Source organism: Bufo gargarizans, chromosome 8 (genome assembly GCF_014858855.1).
Source record: "Bufo gargarizans isolate SCDJY-AF-19 chromosome 8, ASM1485885v1, whole genome shotgun sequence".
NCBI classification, from domain to species: Eukaryota; Metazoa; Chordata; class Amphibia; order Anura; family Bufonidae; genus Bufo; species Bufo gargarizans.
This window is the reverse complement of record NC_058087.1, coordinates 74,701,579-74,717,908: the sequence shown is the minus strand read 5'-3', so window position 1 is coordinate 74,717,908 and position 16,330 is coordinate 74,701,579. Positions and strand designations below refer to the sequence as shown.

The 16,330-nt window shown below is 44.8% G+C and overlaps 1 protein-coding gene across 2 annotated transcripts in view; it reads left to right on the top strand.

Moving 5' to 3' along the window:
- Window positions 1–15,768, top strand: part of STRADB (STE20 related adaptor beta) — a 40,854-nt gene extending 25,086 nt beyond the window's left edge. For both annotated transcript variants that reach the window (XM_044304148.1, XM_044304149.1), the window contains exons 8-12: window positions 2,566–2,737; window positions 5,113–5,217; window positions 9,935–10,179; window positions 11,450–11,492; window positions 14,357–15,768. In XM_044304148.1, the coding sequence (XP_044160083.1) occupies window positions 2,566–2,737; window positions 5,113–5,217; window positions 9,935–10,179; window positions 11,450–11,492; window positions 14,357–14,506 (715 nt within the window). In that variant the 3' untranslated portion in view covers window positions 14,507–15,768. The remainder of the gene's footprint in view (window positions 1–2,565; window positions 2,738–5,112; window positions 5,218–9,934; window positions 10,180–11,449; window positions 11,493–14,356) is intronic.
- The last annotated feature ends 562 nt before the right edge of the window (window positions 15,769–16,330 follow it).

The following is a 16,330-nucleotide window of genomic DNA, read 5'->3' as shown; positions in this document are numbered from 1 at the left end:
TGCCTGCGCGGGTGGTATTGGTTCTGTTACCATTTTTTTTCTGGGACTTGTGGTGTTCGGTGTCCACACTCCCTTCCTGGCGCAGTATTTATGCCATCTCTGGTTCCTTTCTGCCCGTTTTGTGCATTCCTCGGATATCCCTATTCTTTTCTTCTTTAGGCAGGGTTGTTCTGCGGGGGCAGTCAACAGTGTCTGATGAGTTTACACATTCTTCATATTTTGATCCCTTTGGCCTAGGTGTTTTTTCTTTGGATTCCAGTTAGGTCTGCCAGTTCAGCCAGCCTTCCATGGCGTATCTGACGGCTTCTCTCCTCTCTTGTTCTGGAATTTAAGGTCTTCCTCTACCTAACACTATTTATCACATTGGTGTTCCCCTTGGGGAACACTCTTATGCAGAAAACCCCTTGGCCGTAAGTCTGAAGAGGACGTTTTTTGCTTCCAGAGGACACTTATTTTCCTGCCAGGTTACCCCACTCCTTTTTTGTGGTTTGGGTCGGTTTCACTGCCTTGTTCCAATTGACTTTCTTCACTCCCACAAGAACTTTTTCTTGTGGGCCATTTTCATGCCTGTCATCCAGGTTCTCTAGCCCTGCCTTGTTCGTCATGGTCCTGCTGGAGTGATTTTCTCTTCTGGCAGCCTGTTATGGTTTTGGGGCCTTGCCTTCTGGCACCCGTACTTCATCCCCATGGGGTGCAAAATTTTTGTCACATCTGCACCTCTCTGTCCCTTGATATCCAGACGCCATTTTTAGTTTGTCTTCTTCCTATCAGTTTTCTAAGTGGTTCCCTTTTTTTCTTCTCATACCATGTTGTGTCTGATAACTCTGCCGTGGTTTTTGTCCTGGGGTTCTGACCCTCGGATATCACTTCCTCAGAAGTCTTCTGAATCCAGGCTAGGTCTCTCTCTCCTGTATCTTCTGCAGTCTCCTAAGCCGTGACTCATATTCCTTGGACTTTTCTTCTTCCCAGCTGGAGCCTCTGCATGTTCAGCCGCTTTCTGGCTGGCCTTCCTGGGAATGATTCTTCCTGTCCCTTTTCAGGGTTCTGGGTGTCTCCTCCCCCGCATTTCTCCCCCGCATTATGACCGGCCTTGGATTCATTCTGGTCTTGTTCCCTCCCCACGGTACTGCTCTTTAACGTCCCATTGTCTTCTGTTTCCCCCAATGATACGAGCGAGAACATTTTATTTTTTGTGCTTACCTGTAAAATCCTTTTCTCGCTGAGTTCATTGGGGGACACAGCTTCCACCCCGTAAGTACATTGCTGGCTCTCCTTGATGGGTCCCTCCAGTTCTTGTGTTTGACTCTTCTTCGCCTTTCTTCCTTTTTATTGTTTTCTGTTGGCTTCTCCTAGCTGCTCCTTACACTTTCAAACAAACTGATTAGCTCAGTGTCTTCAGGAGGGATATAGCTGAGAGAAGGAGCTAACACTTTTACTTAGTGTCACCTCCTAGTGGCAGCAGCTATACCTATGGTCTTCTGTGTCCCCCAATGAACTCAGCGAGAAAAGGATTTTTCCAAAAATCCTATTTTTGTGGATCCGCAAAACGTAACCTTAGCCTATAATAAATGATAAATCATCCCTCATCGAGCCTCAACTTGTCCTTATGACAGATTCCTTGCTAAATGGACGATTGACCTACAGGCCTCATCTGATGTGTACTTGGAGGACATGTTCTTATCTCCTGTTGTTGACTCTAGACAACCTTTTCAGTCACTATGACCGGCCATACACATTATACACTCATTCCGCCAACAGCGATCTCTCCTGACCCCACCATACACATGCCTGCTCAGGTTGGTAGAGCATGGATGTGTCCTGAATTGAGAGAGAGGTGAAAGCCGCTACCAGACACCTGCTGGAGGTGGCTAGTCAGCAGTGGAACAAAAAAATTGAGTTGTTGAAATTCCATTCTTTAGCTCCTTCAACATCTGCTCTCAGGTGAGTCAGAAGACCCTCATACACATTAGATGATTGAAATTGGTGGGTTCGACGAACATTTATCTAATATGCATGACCACCTTCACTCTCTAACCAAAGCTGGCCATACACATTAGATTGCTGTCAGCCAAACACGCCATCTCTACCAATCCTCCCATACATATGCATGCTTGGGCGAGCATTCATATGTAGTGAATGGAAAGAGGGGAAAAAGCCGTTATTAGATTCCTTTGGCAGCAGCTACCACTAACAAAAGGATTGGGCAGGTAAATCCTCCCCTGGTATCAGTCATTCCAAGAGAGTCGGGAGGCCACCATACACATTAGTGGTTGTCCATATAACGTAAAATATTACCTACCCCCTGTGCTGTCCTCTCCACCAGTCTCTGCCTGCCAACTTCCTAGCATTGACTGACATCTAGGATTAGATAACCGCAAGGGAAAAGCAGTTCAGACATTTGCTTCCCTATATAGGTCACGGCATGTGAGAGTCGCAGTCAGGGTGACGGGTATAGTCTCGGCTGCTGCTCTGATTTTGCCTGCAGCTATTACTGTGATAATGTGGTAAGATTGAAATGTTCTTTAATGTTCTCGTTCATAGGTTGTGAATATCATTGTCTTTCAGGAGTGTGAAGGGGAGTCACATCCTCATCTCAGAAGACGGTCTCGTATCTCTATCTGGACTTGGTCACCTCTATAGTATGGTCAGGAGGGGTGAAAGAGCTAGGGTGGCATATGATTTTCCTACTTTTAGCACTGCAATGCTTCCTTGGCTGAGTCCTGAGCTGCTGAGACAGGTCAGTATTATCCATACTAACAGTCTTATGTACTCTACAGTATATTCCTTATTGGGCTATATGGACAAATGCAGTAAGCCACATATATGGCCTATATGCAGGAATGGACTGGGAATTCAAAGTGCCCTGAAAAAAAAAAATACTAAAAATGAAATTTAAATAAGATAGGGCAACATAAGTAGGCAGAGAACTCAGAAGTAGGTAGGGCCAGAAATACCCCAGTGCAATGCAAAATACCGCCCCAGCAGAACCAAATATCACAGTGCAGCACAAAATACTGCCACCCCTGCTGCAGCATTCAACTGTATCACCGTCCTTAAGTCGACACTAACGACAATACAGTTGAATTCAGGATGGTACCTTAGAGCACCAGATTTTTATGTACCTGACCATCGGCTGTTTAGAGGGCTCAGACGGTCCCTGGGCATCGGCCTATTGGGAAATTTCTCTGTAGGGTCTATGGCCAGTCTGCTCCTTCCAGTATGTTATTTGCTGCAAACACCATATACACAGCGACTAAGATAATAAGCTTACCTGCAGCAGTGATATTGCTCATAGACAGGTCGGCAGACCAGTGAGATTGGCTTGTACCTGTCCTAGATAATGTCCAGCTTTGAAACGAGAAGCAATTAGTAGGAATTAGATGACACGCATTCTTACTCATTTCCCAAAGATGATTTAAAGGGGTTGTCTTACTTCAGCAAATGGCATTTATCATGTAGAGAAAGTTAATACAAGCCACTTACTAATGTATTATGATTGTCTATATTGCCTACTTTGCTGGCTTGATTAATTTTTCCATCACATTGTACACTGTTCATTTCTGTGGTTACGACCACCCTGCAATCCAGCAGTGATGGCCGTGCTTGCACACTATAGGAAAAAGCTCTGTCCTCTCTGGTGGCCGGGACCGTGGGAGCACATATAGGCCAGTGTCTTCTGGATTACAGGATGGTCGTAACCATGGAAAAATGAATCCAGCCAGCAAAGGAGACAATATGGACAATCACAATACATTAGCAATTGCCTTGTATTAACTTTCTCTACATGATAAATGTTTTGTGCAGAAGTGAGACAGCCCCTTTAATTGTCGTACAATTTCGCTTTTATTTAATCCGTTGTCATTTAATTATAACCTGTCATATCCTAAGTTGGCTGAACTCCAGTCTCTGGCCTCTAGCCACAGTATGAGCTGTAAAATGAACTATCCACCTCTTACTTCTGAAAATGGATTGATAACAAAGACTCTTTTACGATGCGTAATTCAGTCTGAAACGATGGAAAAACTACAAATGACCGTGGTTGGATAGCCACGCATGGTTTTTGTACAGGTTTTTAGCACCTTTCACCTGTAAAAACTGCCAAAAGCACTGTGGGAAAGATTTAGCAAGCCTCATCTGCCTGAATTGTGCCACCAAAAAGTAGCGCAAGCCCTATTTTAATTTTTTTCAAAAATTTGAACCTTTTTGCCATTCTCCTCCACACTTGCCACTTTTGTTAGCAGGAGGGAGAATAGCCCATAGGGCCCATCACATTTACCATTATTTACACCAGTTTTCTGGCACAAGTAATGTCTGAAACCTGCACATAGATTTCAATTTATAGGCGCACAGACCTGCCAAACTGCATGAAAATTATTACGCAGCATGCACCCCCAGTAACGGGGTAAATCCGCATGTCTTCTTGAATCACAGTGAAAATCTTCTGCTACTTGCGAACGTGCTGTAATATTTCAGTTCTAGCGCAGGGCCTTTTTCAATTCTATTGTGTATAGGGAAGTAGTCAATTCTGCTTTAAATTGTATAAACCTATATATCGCAGATCTGCTACTCTCCCTCTCTCATATCTTGATCTTAGGCTACTTTCACACGATGTGAAAAAACGGCCATTAAAAATGGACACACTGTCAGTTTTTCATGGCCATTGTACATCCATGTGTGCATCCATTTTCTGTCCATTTGTATAACAGCCATGAAAAACGGATGAACGTTTTTTTTTCTTGAACATACTAACCCCCCCAGTGCTCTCAGTATATATTATATACCCCACAGTGCCCCCAGTATAAGTAAGAGCCACCATATTGACCCAATATATAATGTCCCCCTGTAGTGCCACAGTGTCTATAATGCCCTCCATAGTGCCCCCCCCCCAATAGTGCCCTCCAGTATAAATATTGCCCCCAGTAGTGCCCTTCATTCTCATCCACTTGAACGCGAGGGAACCCTCGCTCTGCCCTGGAGGGAGCTTGACCGGACGCTCCCAGCTACTAGTTTGCTATCTCTTTTCACAGAAATGTAGTAATAAGAGAATGTGTATCTGTACTCATTTACAGCCATAGATTATGTGTTGGAAATAATAAATCACTTGTTATTAAGGACCTCCATGGATACAATGTGAAGTCTGACATCTACAGCCTTGGAATCACTGCCTGTGAATTAGCTACTGGGCGTGTACCATTCATGGACATGCACCGCACTCAGGTATGCCACTTTAATGTCATCTTGGTCTGCTTACTAACATCAAATGTGTCAAGAACAAGAAACTGGAAATCATTTTTTCTTTAGATGTGACATTCAGTATTTTTCTTGCTATTTGCTCTATAGGGAGTCTGTCAGTACAACTGACCATGCAAAACAGCTGAAAGCACTAGGTAGGGCCTCGGGAGAAAAATATGTATTGTGGAACTTTTATCAGGAGTAGTGTTAATATGAACTTTTATTCTGTCAGGTTCTGCTCCTGCAAGTGCACTGAAACAGTATGTTTGTACCGCCATCCATGACCCCTACCAAGTGCTGTTAGCAGTTTTCCATAATTAAAACTGCTGAAAGACTCACTTTATCTTGGGGAAATACAATAATAAGAAATATAATCGTGTTAACAATTACATATGCTAGTTGTTACTGTGAGTAAAAAAAAAGTTGCACTACGATTCAGGCTGCAGATTTCATTCCTTCCTTCATTTTTACTGCCCCTATTTTCAAACATTTTTCGTGTATCTCCCAGTAATAAATGCTAGATGTGTGTCCATGATGTTACTGTCTTCACGATTTTCCTTCTACAATCTGTTCTTCGTTTTACTGATGCTGATTGAGTACAAAGGTGCTTATAGTCTTTTAATAGACAAGAACGCTAAAAAATAAACATTATTAGTATAGGATAATAAGACATATTTCTCATCCGTATCATTGGGGGACGCAGGCTTTGACCATGGGTATAGCTGTTGCCGCTAGGAGGCGGAACTAAGCACAGAGGTGTAAGCTCCTCCCTCTTCAGCTATACCCTTCCTACAGGGACCAAGCTAAATCAGTTTTAGCTTAGTCTCTGTAGGAGGCAGACCTCCCTGCGTTGCAGGTCTGCTGATTTTTAGTTTTTTCTTCTTTCCTTCTTTAGCAGGAAGCTTCAGGCAGTCAAACTGCCTGAACTCCCACCCAGGAGACGGGAGACCAGAGACCAGGGGGTCACCCAAACCCCCTGCTCCTTCCTGTGCTCCGGAAGAAAAGGAGGACCAGAGGTTTCTGTAAAAACCTCTGTCTCCTGCCAGCATTCGCATCACTACGGCCGCCCACCGCAAGTCCCCTCTGTTTCTGGTGTAGCGTTCCTCACCAAGGGGCCGCACACTGAAGTTGGTGATCTGGCTGGAGTCAGAAGACGCCGGACAGGTGAGCGCCGCTTCCTGGTCAGCTCGGTTCTGGGGCAGCCGGGGCCATTGTTAATTGAGGCCCGGCTTCTGTGCAGCCTGCTCCTGCAGGGCAAGTGGGGGGCAGGGCCAGAGATAATGGGCGGGCACTGACAGATGGTGTCATTTTGGGGGTGGGTCTTGTGTTCGCCCCGCCCCCCACACCAGCAGCAGAGCACAGGGAGAGTGGTCTCCGCCCACTTTTGGATTCAAAGCACCAGGCGAGAGACGCTAATGGACTGGCTTGCTGCTTGGAGGGACACAGGCTGGGTAAGTGCTGTTTGTCCCTTATTACAGGGCCTAACCTTCCCCTCTTCCTCGGCGCCAGGATTGTCACTATGTCTGACCCCAGACTTCAGGTCCCGAAGCAGGCGGTCCCTTTGCTTGTGCGTCATGTCGCACAAAATCTCCATCCCCTCAGTTAGACTCCCTCTGCTTTGCGTGTGCTGCACCGCCATCAAGTGGCTCGGCCCCGTTGCTTCCCGCTGCCCAACCTACGGAAGAACTGGAATGGGCACGTTCCCTGTCTAGGGTGATACAGGATGCCTCCAATACCAACAAAGCTATTGGGCATATATTAGGGCGTTTGTCGGCAAGGCAGTCCTCTGACCGGTCCGACTCTGGGAATCATGGGCTCGTGCCCATCGTAGCCACCCCACAAAACGGGCCAGAACCTCCTCCCCAAAAGGGTGTCTGTGTCTCCCGCTTCCTCGCCCTCCCCTCCTCCTACTAGAGAGTCTCACTCCGACATGTCCTCAGTTGAAGAGCCATGTTCTGAGGAGAGAGGGTCAGATGAGGATGTTGTCTCGCCGGAAGGTCAGTCGTCCAAACTGTCCTCCATGGTGGACAATCTAATTATGGCGGTTATTGAGACGTTGCAGGTTGAGGATCCCGCACCATCGTCTGCCAGCTCGGGTTTTTCCTTTAGAAGGTCCCGTCGCTCACACAAGTGTTTCCCCAACCACCAGGAGTTTGATTCCTCTGTTTCCAAAGAGTGGATTTTCCCTGATAGACGTTGTATGTTGCCAAAACTCTTGAACGTCCTTTATCCTTTTCCAGAGGATTTGACTAAGAAATGGTCGTCTCCACATATAGTGGACCCGCCAGTTTCCCGCTTGGCTAAACATACTACCTTTCCAATGGCGGATGGGGCTTCTTTTTCTGATATCAAAGATAAGAAGCTGGAAGCATTTGCAAAATCTGACTTTGAAGCAGTGGGCACAGCTCTGCAGCCGGTGTTTGCCTCTACATGAGTGGGCAAGTAATTTACGTCCCGGGAGTCCCCTCGGGGGAACTTGCAGATGTGGCCCTGCAGCTCTAGCATGCCAGTGCATATATTTGTGAAGCATCTTTGGAAGCGGCCAGGTTTATGGCTTGCTCGTCATCCCTGTTGGTGGCTATTCACCATACCCTATTGCTCTGCTGGACAGCAGATAATGCTTCAAAGCGGACACTGACAGCCCTCCCCTTTACCGGTAGCAGACTTTTTGGTAAGCGCCTGGATGAGATCATTTCGGACGCTACAGGTGGTAAGAGCACCCATTTACCACAGAACAGGGGGCGGTCTAATAGATAAAAGAAGCAGAAGCCTTTTTTTACGCCCCTTTCTGAGTTTTTCCAGCCCCAACAGGGCGTCTAACAAGTTGGCCACGGATCAGAAGCGCAAACCTTCCTTCAAGCGGCGCCCTACCTGACGTTCTCGTCAACAGGGCTCCAAGTCCTTTAACCCTAAGAACTCCGCTGCATGACGTCCGGCTCCCAGCGCCCTCCGTTCAGGTGGACGGCCGGCTTCATGTGTTACGGCATGTTTGGCTGGTTCACATCTCAGATGCGTGGGTGAGGGAGGTCATTGCAGAGGGCTACAAGCTGGATTTCAAATCCTCCCCTCCGTCCCAATTCGCACGCTGCTACGGCAAGGTGTGATTTTTACTCCAATCTCTTGTCCCCCAATGAACGGAAGAGAAACAGATTTTACGGTAAGTACAAAAATCTAGTTTTCACTTATGAAAAAAAAAAGTGGAAGAAATATGAATACTGTATTTTTCACCTTATAAGACGCAATTGTTTCCCCCAAAAAGTTGGGGAAAATGGCAGTATAAAGTGAATGCTAATAAAGTGAGCGCCTCCATTATTCACTCATTAGAATGCAGGAGGCAGAGGTGACTATAGTGCTGCTAACACTTGCTGTACTCACCACTCCTTTGTCGTCTTCTGGGCGTCTCTCTGCATGCACTATGACCTGATGCTTATGTCTGATCTGAGGTTTGATGAGTATTGGAGGTGTGATTTTGAGATCTGACACAGATTGGGGGTCTGATTTAAGGTCTGATAATGTTTGGTGATCTGATCGGGGGACCTGGTCTAAGGTCTGATAAAGTTTGGGGGTCTGATAAAGATTGGGATCTGATTGAGGGGTCTGATCTGAGGTCTGATAAAGTTAGGGGGTCTGATATGAGGACTGCTGAAGATGAGGTGTCTGATTGGGGGGTCTGATATGGGGGTCTGATCTAAGGTCTAATATAGATTGGGAGTCTTATCTTAGGTCTTATGAAGATTGGGCATCTGATTTGAGGTCTGATGAAGATTGGGGGCCTGATCTGAGGTCTGATGGAAAAAAAAAATGATTCTGATTTTCCTTTTCTAAAACCTAGGTGCGTCTCATAATCGAACGCGTCTTATAAAGCGAAAAATACATTAACTGCTGTGCTAAAATGTCAAATGTTTTCATCACTTATTGTTTGCACTCTCACTGACATACAATAACTTTTGCCTCCACTGCCATGCATTAAATATTATACATACACATTAAATCACACACCATCACAATCCTGTTACTAGGGGAAAAAAATGATTATACTGTCATTGACACTTTTGAGTACATTTATATTATAATTTATTTTGAAGTCATATGACATGGTGTATTTTTTTAGTTTATTTAGTCATTTTACATTGGGGCAGTACAGTAACATGAAGGGCTGTGATGAATTTCAGATTCCCTTACACTGATTTGTTGGAGTCACCAGCAGAATATACAGTACTGAGGTGGTCTGGGCTGTCACAGTAGCTTCTGCCAGCACTATATAGAGAAAATGTAGTCTTTCATAGAAAGTACGGTACCTCATAGTATCTGATGACGACTACGCGAGAATACATATTTTGATTTGTTTATGGAATTGCTGCCTTCCCCAACTCCCCCATAAATATGTATGCTTGGATCAGCAAAGTGTGTATGTTTATGACATAGAGGGAGACAAGCAGCTGCCAGATGAGGCTTATCTCTTGGCATAAAATCAGTCAGTCATGTTAATTTTCAACCCTCGTAATTCCTTGTTTTTCACAATGAGAGATGTCACCTGAAGTTGAGCTGTCCCCCCATGCACGCCACTATTGGCTGCATTCGCTGACACTACTCGGATGTGTATGGCCAGCTTTACTCTACATGAGCTTTGTTCTGTACAGGATTTTATCCATCTGCTCTCTGTTGGCATAGATTCATTTCTAATAGTATGTACTATTATCAGATGCTGCTACAAAAACTGAAAGGTCCACCACAGAATCCTCTGTACGGTTACACCTTTCCCTGTGAAGAATCCCCCATGAAGATCTCACGCTCAGGTGTGGATTCAGGTATCGGAGAGAGTGTTGTTGCTGCAAGCATGACTCAGACCATGACTAGTGACAGGCTGAGGACCCCGACCCCAAGAACGTTCTCATCTGCTCTGCAGAACCTGGTGGAGGTGTGCCTACAGCAAGATCCTGAGAAAAGGTAATTCAGCCATCAGTCCTTCTTTTTATGGATATGTGTGATCATGGATACTTCTTACCAGAGGACCACCGTAGGTGATAAGATGATATTCCGGTAGCATGAGCCATCTGTTCAACTCTTTCTTTTCCTGTTGAATGAGATACATTATGAGATCATTGTTACATACCGTTCCTCAATGTAGCGCAGTTTGCGTTCTGCCAGTGGGCGTGCAATGTTGCCATGGCAACTGGTGCTTGGTGATGATGGCATCAGTCAGGGTGTCCAGTTGCCACAGCAACCAGATAATTGCTCCCAAAGGCCTACTTAAACCAGGCAGCATAGTCTTAACAGGAGGGCTCTGATTCATTATCTCAGAGGTGACCAGCCATTCAGTTTTGTCTTTAAAGTCAGCAAGAACTTTCTGCACCAGCTTGGGGGGTGGGGATATAATTATTTATTTTATGCATTTATATAGCGCTGACGTATTCCACAGCACTTTACAGACATTGGAGTGTGGGAGAAAACTGGAGGAAACCCATACAGACACAGGGAGAACGTACAAACTACATGCAGATGTTGTCCTTGTTCGGATTTGAACCCAGGACCCCTACAAGGCATCAGTACTAACCACTGAGCCGCCATGCTGCCCTTATATTTCTGAAACCTCTTGCCATCTGTTTAAAGGGGCTTTCCAGCAGTTAGACATTGATGAGCTGCCACGTTCTGTCCTTTTGCTCCAATGGTCTCTAATATGAATATGGAGCAGGGATCTTGGATGTGGGCCACGACACCAAGCCAGCCCTACCTCCAGAATGCTGTCTGGATTTCCACTAGTAAAGACCCCTATAGTTCCCCCAGTAGTATTTACCTAGCCATAGACAGTGGGAAGGGCTCAGGTGGCCCTATAGGCATTGGCCCACTGGGAAAGTTCCCTGTAGGGTCTATGGCCAGTTTCCTCCTGCATCTGTGTAGCTGTGTATCTTTCTGTTCTAACGTTCAGGATGATCCTAATGCTCCACAATTCTATATAGGGAAAATATTTCCATCATTGGGATTATAGAGGGAAGAAGTCCTTTAGCTGAAGATCTTTAGAGGTCTTAAAGGTGAAAATAACGGTTACTTTTACATTGTTGGGGAAGGGGAAAAACTTCAGGTCTTGTAAAACACTTGTGGCAAAAACTTCAGTCATACTGCTGAAGATCAGTCTGCAGCTCTAAATGTATGTTTGTCTGAAGGAGAGGAAAGCATCGAGTTCATTTTTATAATACAGTCTTCCTTGTATTTTATCTAGACCATCAGCTGCCATGTTGCTGTCCCATCCATTCTTCAAGCAGGTTTGTAGCTGTACCTATATAACGAATTTTAGGTTAAGGATTTCTCTACTAGAGATTAGCACAGGTCTGGCGACTGTTAACACAAATCCCAGTGGCCAGACCTGTTCTGATTTTCAAATGAAGTTGATTCTTTGTATTCTCGGAACTCCAAATAACCACCCATAGACCTTTAGAAAATTCACAGTTAAGGGCTCTTTCACACCTGCGTTCCGTCGTCGGGGCTCTATGCCGGAAGAATCCTGATCAGTTTTATCCTAATGCATTCTGAATGGAGAGAAATATGTTCAGGATGCATCAGGATGTCTTCAATTCCGGACCGGAACGTTTTTTGGCCGGAGAAAATACCGCAGCATGCTGCGCTTTTTGCTCCGGCCAAAAATCCTGAACACTTGCCGCAAGGCCGGATCCGGAATGAATGCCCATTGAAAGGCATTAATCCAGATCCGGCCTTAAGCTAAACGTTGTTTCGGCGCATTGCCGGATCCGACGTTTAGCTTTTTCTCAATGGTTACCATGGCTGCCGGGACGCTAAAGTCCTGGCAGCCATGGTAAAGTGTAGTGGGGAGCGGAGGAGCAGCATACTTACCGTCCGTGCGGCTCCCGAGGCGCTCCAGAGTGACGTCAGGGCGCCCCACGCGCATGGATGACGTGATCGCATAGGGCGGTCTGACGTCATTCTGGAGTACCCCGGGAGCCGCAAGGACTGTAAGTATACCGCTCCCCCGCTCCCCACTACTACTATGGCAACCAGGACTTTAATAGCGTCCTGGCTGCCATAGTAACACTGAAAGCATTTTGAAGACGGATCCGTCTTCAAATGCTTTCAGTTCACTTGCGTTTTTCCGGATCCAGCGTGTAATTCCGGCAAGTGGAGTACACACCGGATCCGGACAACGCAAGTGTGAAAGAGGCCTAGGCATCATTGACAGGTTCCTGCACAGTAATCTCGCCTGTCCCTGTCAGTCAATTAGAGAAGCAGAGAGAGGGGCTGGCAGAAGATGGATCAAGGGTGTCATGGCCCGCCCTGGGTGCACTTAACTGCTTATTTGCATATGGATTGAAAGTACTTTTCTCCAGAATAAGCAACAGATTGCCCAGTGAAAGGTTCCTTCACTTTACCTTCACCTGAGCTAGCCCTACAAGGCGTTGCACTTGTTTTAGTGGTAAATTTCCTGGTGACAGACAAGGGGAGACAGTGCGCAGGTAATTTTGAAGAGAAAACAACGCTTGTGTGACCTCTTCAAACAGCTGATTGGTGGCGGGAGCCGGATCACTTCCGATTGGATATTTATGACCAATCCTTAGGGTAGGTCATCACAACCCCTTTAAATGTTTATTCTGAGATTCTGAGACCAGCCCCCTGATAGGTCATCAGTAGCTGATCTGTGGGGTCCGACATTCGGGACCCCTGCCGATCAGCTGTTTAAGAAGGCAGTGATGCTTGCAGTAACGCTGTGTCCTTATTGCAGCTTTGCCTAGTCCAGTGATGACCTGTTTATCAGTCACATGGCCTAGCCCTAGGTGTAGCTCAGCCCCATAGAAGTGAATGGGGCTGAATTGTGATACCAAGCACAGCCACTATACAATGTACGGCATTGTGCTTGGTAAGCATGGAGAAGGCAGCGGCGCTACTGCGGGCGACCCTGCCTTCTCAAACAGCTGATCGGTGGGGGTCCCGGGTGTCAGACCCTCACCAATCAGATAGTGATGACCTATCCAGGGGATGGGTCGTCAGTAAAAAAAAAAATCTTAGAGAACTTTTTTAAGGAATACAAAGTACTGAGACCCTCATCAATGATAAGGAAGAAGGTGCTTGAAGCTGAGTTGCTAGACTAGATAGGGTCGTGCGACCTAAGCGTGGCTTGAACCACCCACTGACTAATTTTTTATTTTAGGTGCATAAAACTTATATCTTTATTATTTCTATTTAAAAGTTGAACTCTAAATGTGATTAAAAGTCCTCAGGATGAGCGGTGAGACTATTGTATATGTTTATATACCCCTCTTGGTATATGTCACTGGATGGGATAGCTCCTGATACAATTCTCAGGGCTTGCCCAAATCCCTAAATCTTTATAGCAACTTTATGTTTAGTTGCATTATGTCTCTGCTATGAGGGCTCACTCCGCTCAGTCTGATTCTAAAATGTGTGCGCCCGCTTCCCTACATGTTTCGCCGAGCCTTCGGCGTCCTCAGGGGATATGCAGGTATCCCCTGAGGACGCCGAAGGCTCGGCGAAACATGTAGGGAAGCGGGCGCACACATTTTAGAATCAGACTGAGCGGAGTGAGCCCTCATAGCAGAGACATAATGCAACTAAACATAAAGTTGCTATAAAGATTTAGGGATTTGGGCAAGCCCTGAGAATTGTATCAGGAGCTATCCCATCCAGTGACATATACCAAGAGGGGTATATAAACATATACAATAGTCTCACCGCTCATCCTGAGGACTTTTAATCACATTTAGAGTTCAACTTTTAAATAGAAATAATAAAGATATAAGTTTTATGCACCTAAAATAAAAAATTAGTCAGTGGGTGGTTCAAGCCGCGCTTAGGTCGCACGACCCTTGAAAAATGTGGTTATATATTGTAACAGCGTGGCCACCCCCTGTAGGACCTATCAGTCTGTTGCACATATGCTAGACTAGATAGTGCACACGGAAGAGATTGGTGTTGTGTATGATCAGTGGTGTCCCAGAGGTCGGAACAGGACCACTCGTATATTAATTGCATATCCTGAATTATGTTTTCTTTGGAATGTAAAAAAACATTTTGACTGCTGCGTTTTGGCGACTCGGCCTGCTTTCTTGATAATATAGTTGATTGTAAAGTGCATGGTATGTATATGCTTATTTCACAGGTAAGGGAGCAGACTCGGGACTCCATGCCCTCACTGCTGCCCTCTCTGGCACAACATCGGAAGCACAGCTCAGGTGGCTCCTTTCCAGTGATCATGAAGAATTACTCCTACAGAACTACAGACGAAGTTAAGGAATGGACATTTCATTAATACTGTTTACCAAGCAAAAGGAATATCCTTTTTGCCTTACATATCATATTAGTGAGCAGTGTAAGGCTTCAGTTTCCGGCAGTTTCCTTTTATAGAATTAAATATACATGTGTGTATTTTGGGGTTTATGCTCAGAGAGCATAATGTGAATATGCAGATATTGCACTTATAAACTGCAGAGAAGCGGTAAGTCGCGCACATAATTAACACTAATTGGCACTTCAGACTTTCTGCCATAATTGTAGAATTTTGATTGTTTTGTGAACCTTGTGTTGCTGGCCATTGCTGCGCCATTGAGTTTTTAACTCGATAAGTATTCTTTTTACTTGTGTGATTATTTTGCTATTTTTGTATTGATTTTTTATTTTTATTTTTGTGCTTTATATTGCGGTTTTGTATGAAAAGCCAAAACAAAATTGTCAGGTATTTTAATGTAATGTAGATAATGAAGCCTACATTGATGCAATGATAAAGAGAAGCACTGGTCAGTCTATCCTTGCATTGCATGTTCAGCCTCTATTTCTATAGCATGTAGGCTTAAGGATCCGTCATTTGCAGGAACAGGTAGAGAAATGTATTGAAGAACGTGTAAATTGTTTCATTTTTAAACATATCTCAATTCCCTAAAGAGCACTTGCACAAAAAATATGTGTACAGGAATATGCAGAGTATATATGAATACAATTTATGAGTAATTACAGAGCGGACCATCCTGGTAGATGCCACAAAATACCACTTTAGGAGGCCCTTATTGGTGCAGATAGTGCAACATTTAAGAGCAAATTCTTGGATGAGTATATAATTAGGTTGAGCTGGCAAATTTTTAACAGTTTTTTACATTTAAAGGCTATGGACACCGTCGGGGCAATTTGTTTATGATTGCATTTAACTTATTTAGGGCTAAAAATCTTTTTTTTTTTAATTGGTCTTTATTCAAGATATTCTATATCAATCTTTTTGCAAGCTGACATTTTCTGTTTTCTTTAAATCCCATCATCTGATGGCTCTCATGTAGCTCTCATCTCTGATCTCCTGTACTCATAAACACTCATTAGAGCTAAACGCTTATCAAACTGATAAGAATATGGCTTAAATAAGTGTTTATAAGGTCAGGAGATTAGAGATCAGAACTACACACGATTCAAAGAAAACGAAAATTGACAGCTTGAAAACAGGCTGCTTGAAAAAATAGTTTTTATCCCAAAATGAGTAAAATTCTATCATAATAAAATGCCCCCAAAGGTGTCCATAGCCTTAAGAGGTTCTCCGGGTTTATAATATTGATTACCTATCTTCAAGATAGGTCATCAATACCAGATCGGTGGGGGTCCGACACCCGGCACTGTGCATGTGCTGTCTCCTGTCTATGGCAAAGCAGCAGTGAGCAGGAGAGAAGGGAGACGGCATATGCACACCGCACACGCCTTCCCTTCATACAGCTGATCGCTGGGTGTCAGACCCCCACTAATCTGATATTGATGACCTATCCTGAGGATAGGTCATCAATATTAAAATCCCGGAGAATCCTTTTATCCTATTGCACATTTTGGTGTATAAAGCCTACTTCTTGAAGACCTGGGAGTGCTGCGGTTCCTTTCTCTCTGTACCATGTGACCATGAGTACAATTTCATGGCAATATTGAAAGCGTACTATTTGTTATTCTAAGGCTACTCGCACACTGGCGTTTTGGCTTTCCGTTTGTGAGATCTGTTCAGGGCTCTCCAAAACAGATCAGTTTTGCCCTAATGCATTCAGAATTTAAACGGATCCGCTCAGACTGCATCAGTTTGCCTCAGATCAGTCTCCATTCCGCTCTGGAGGCG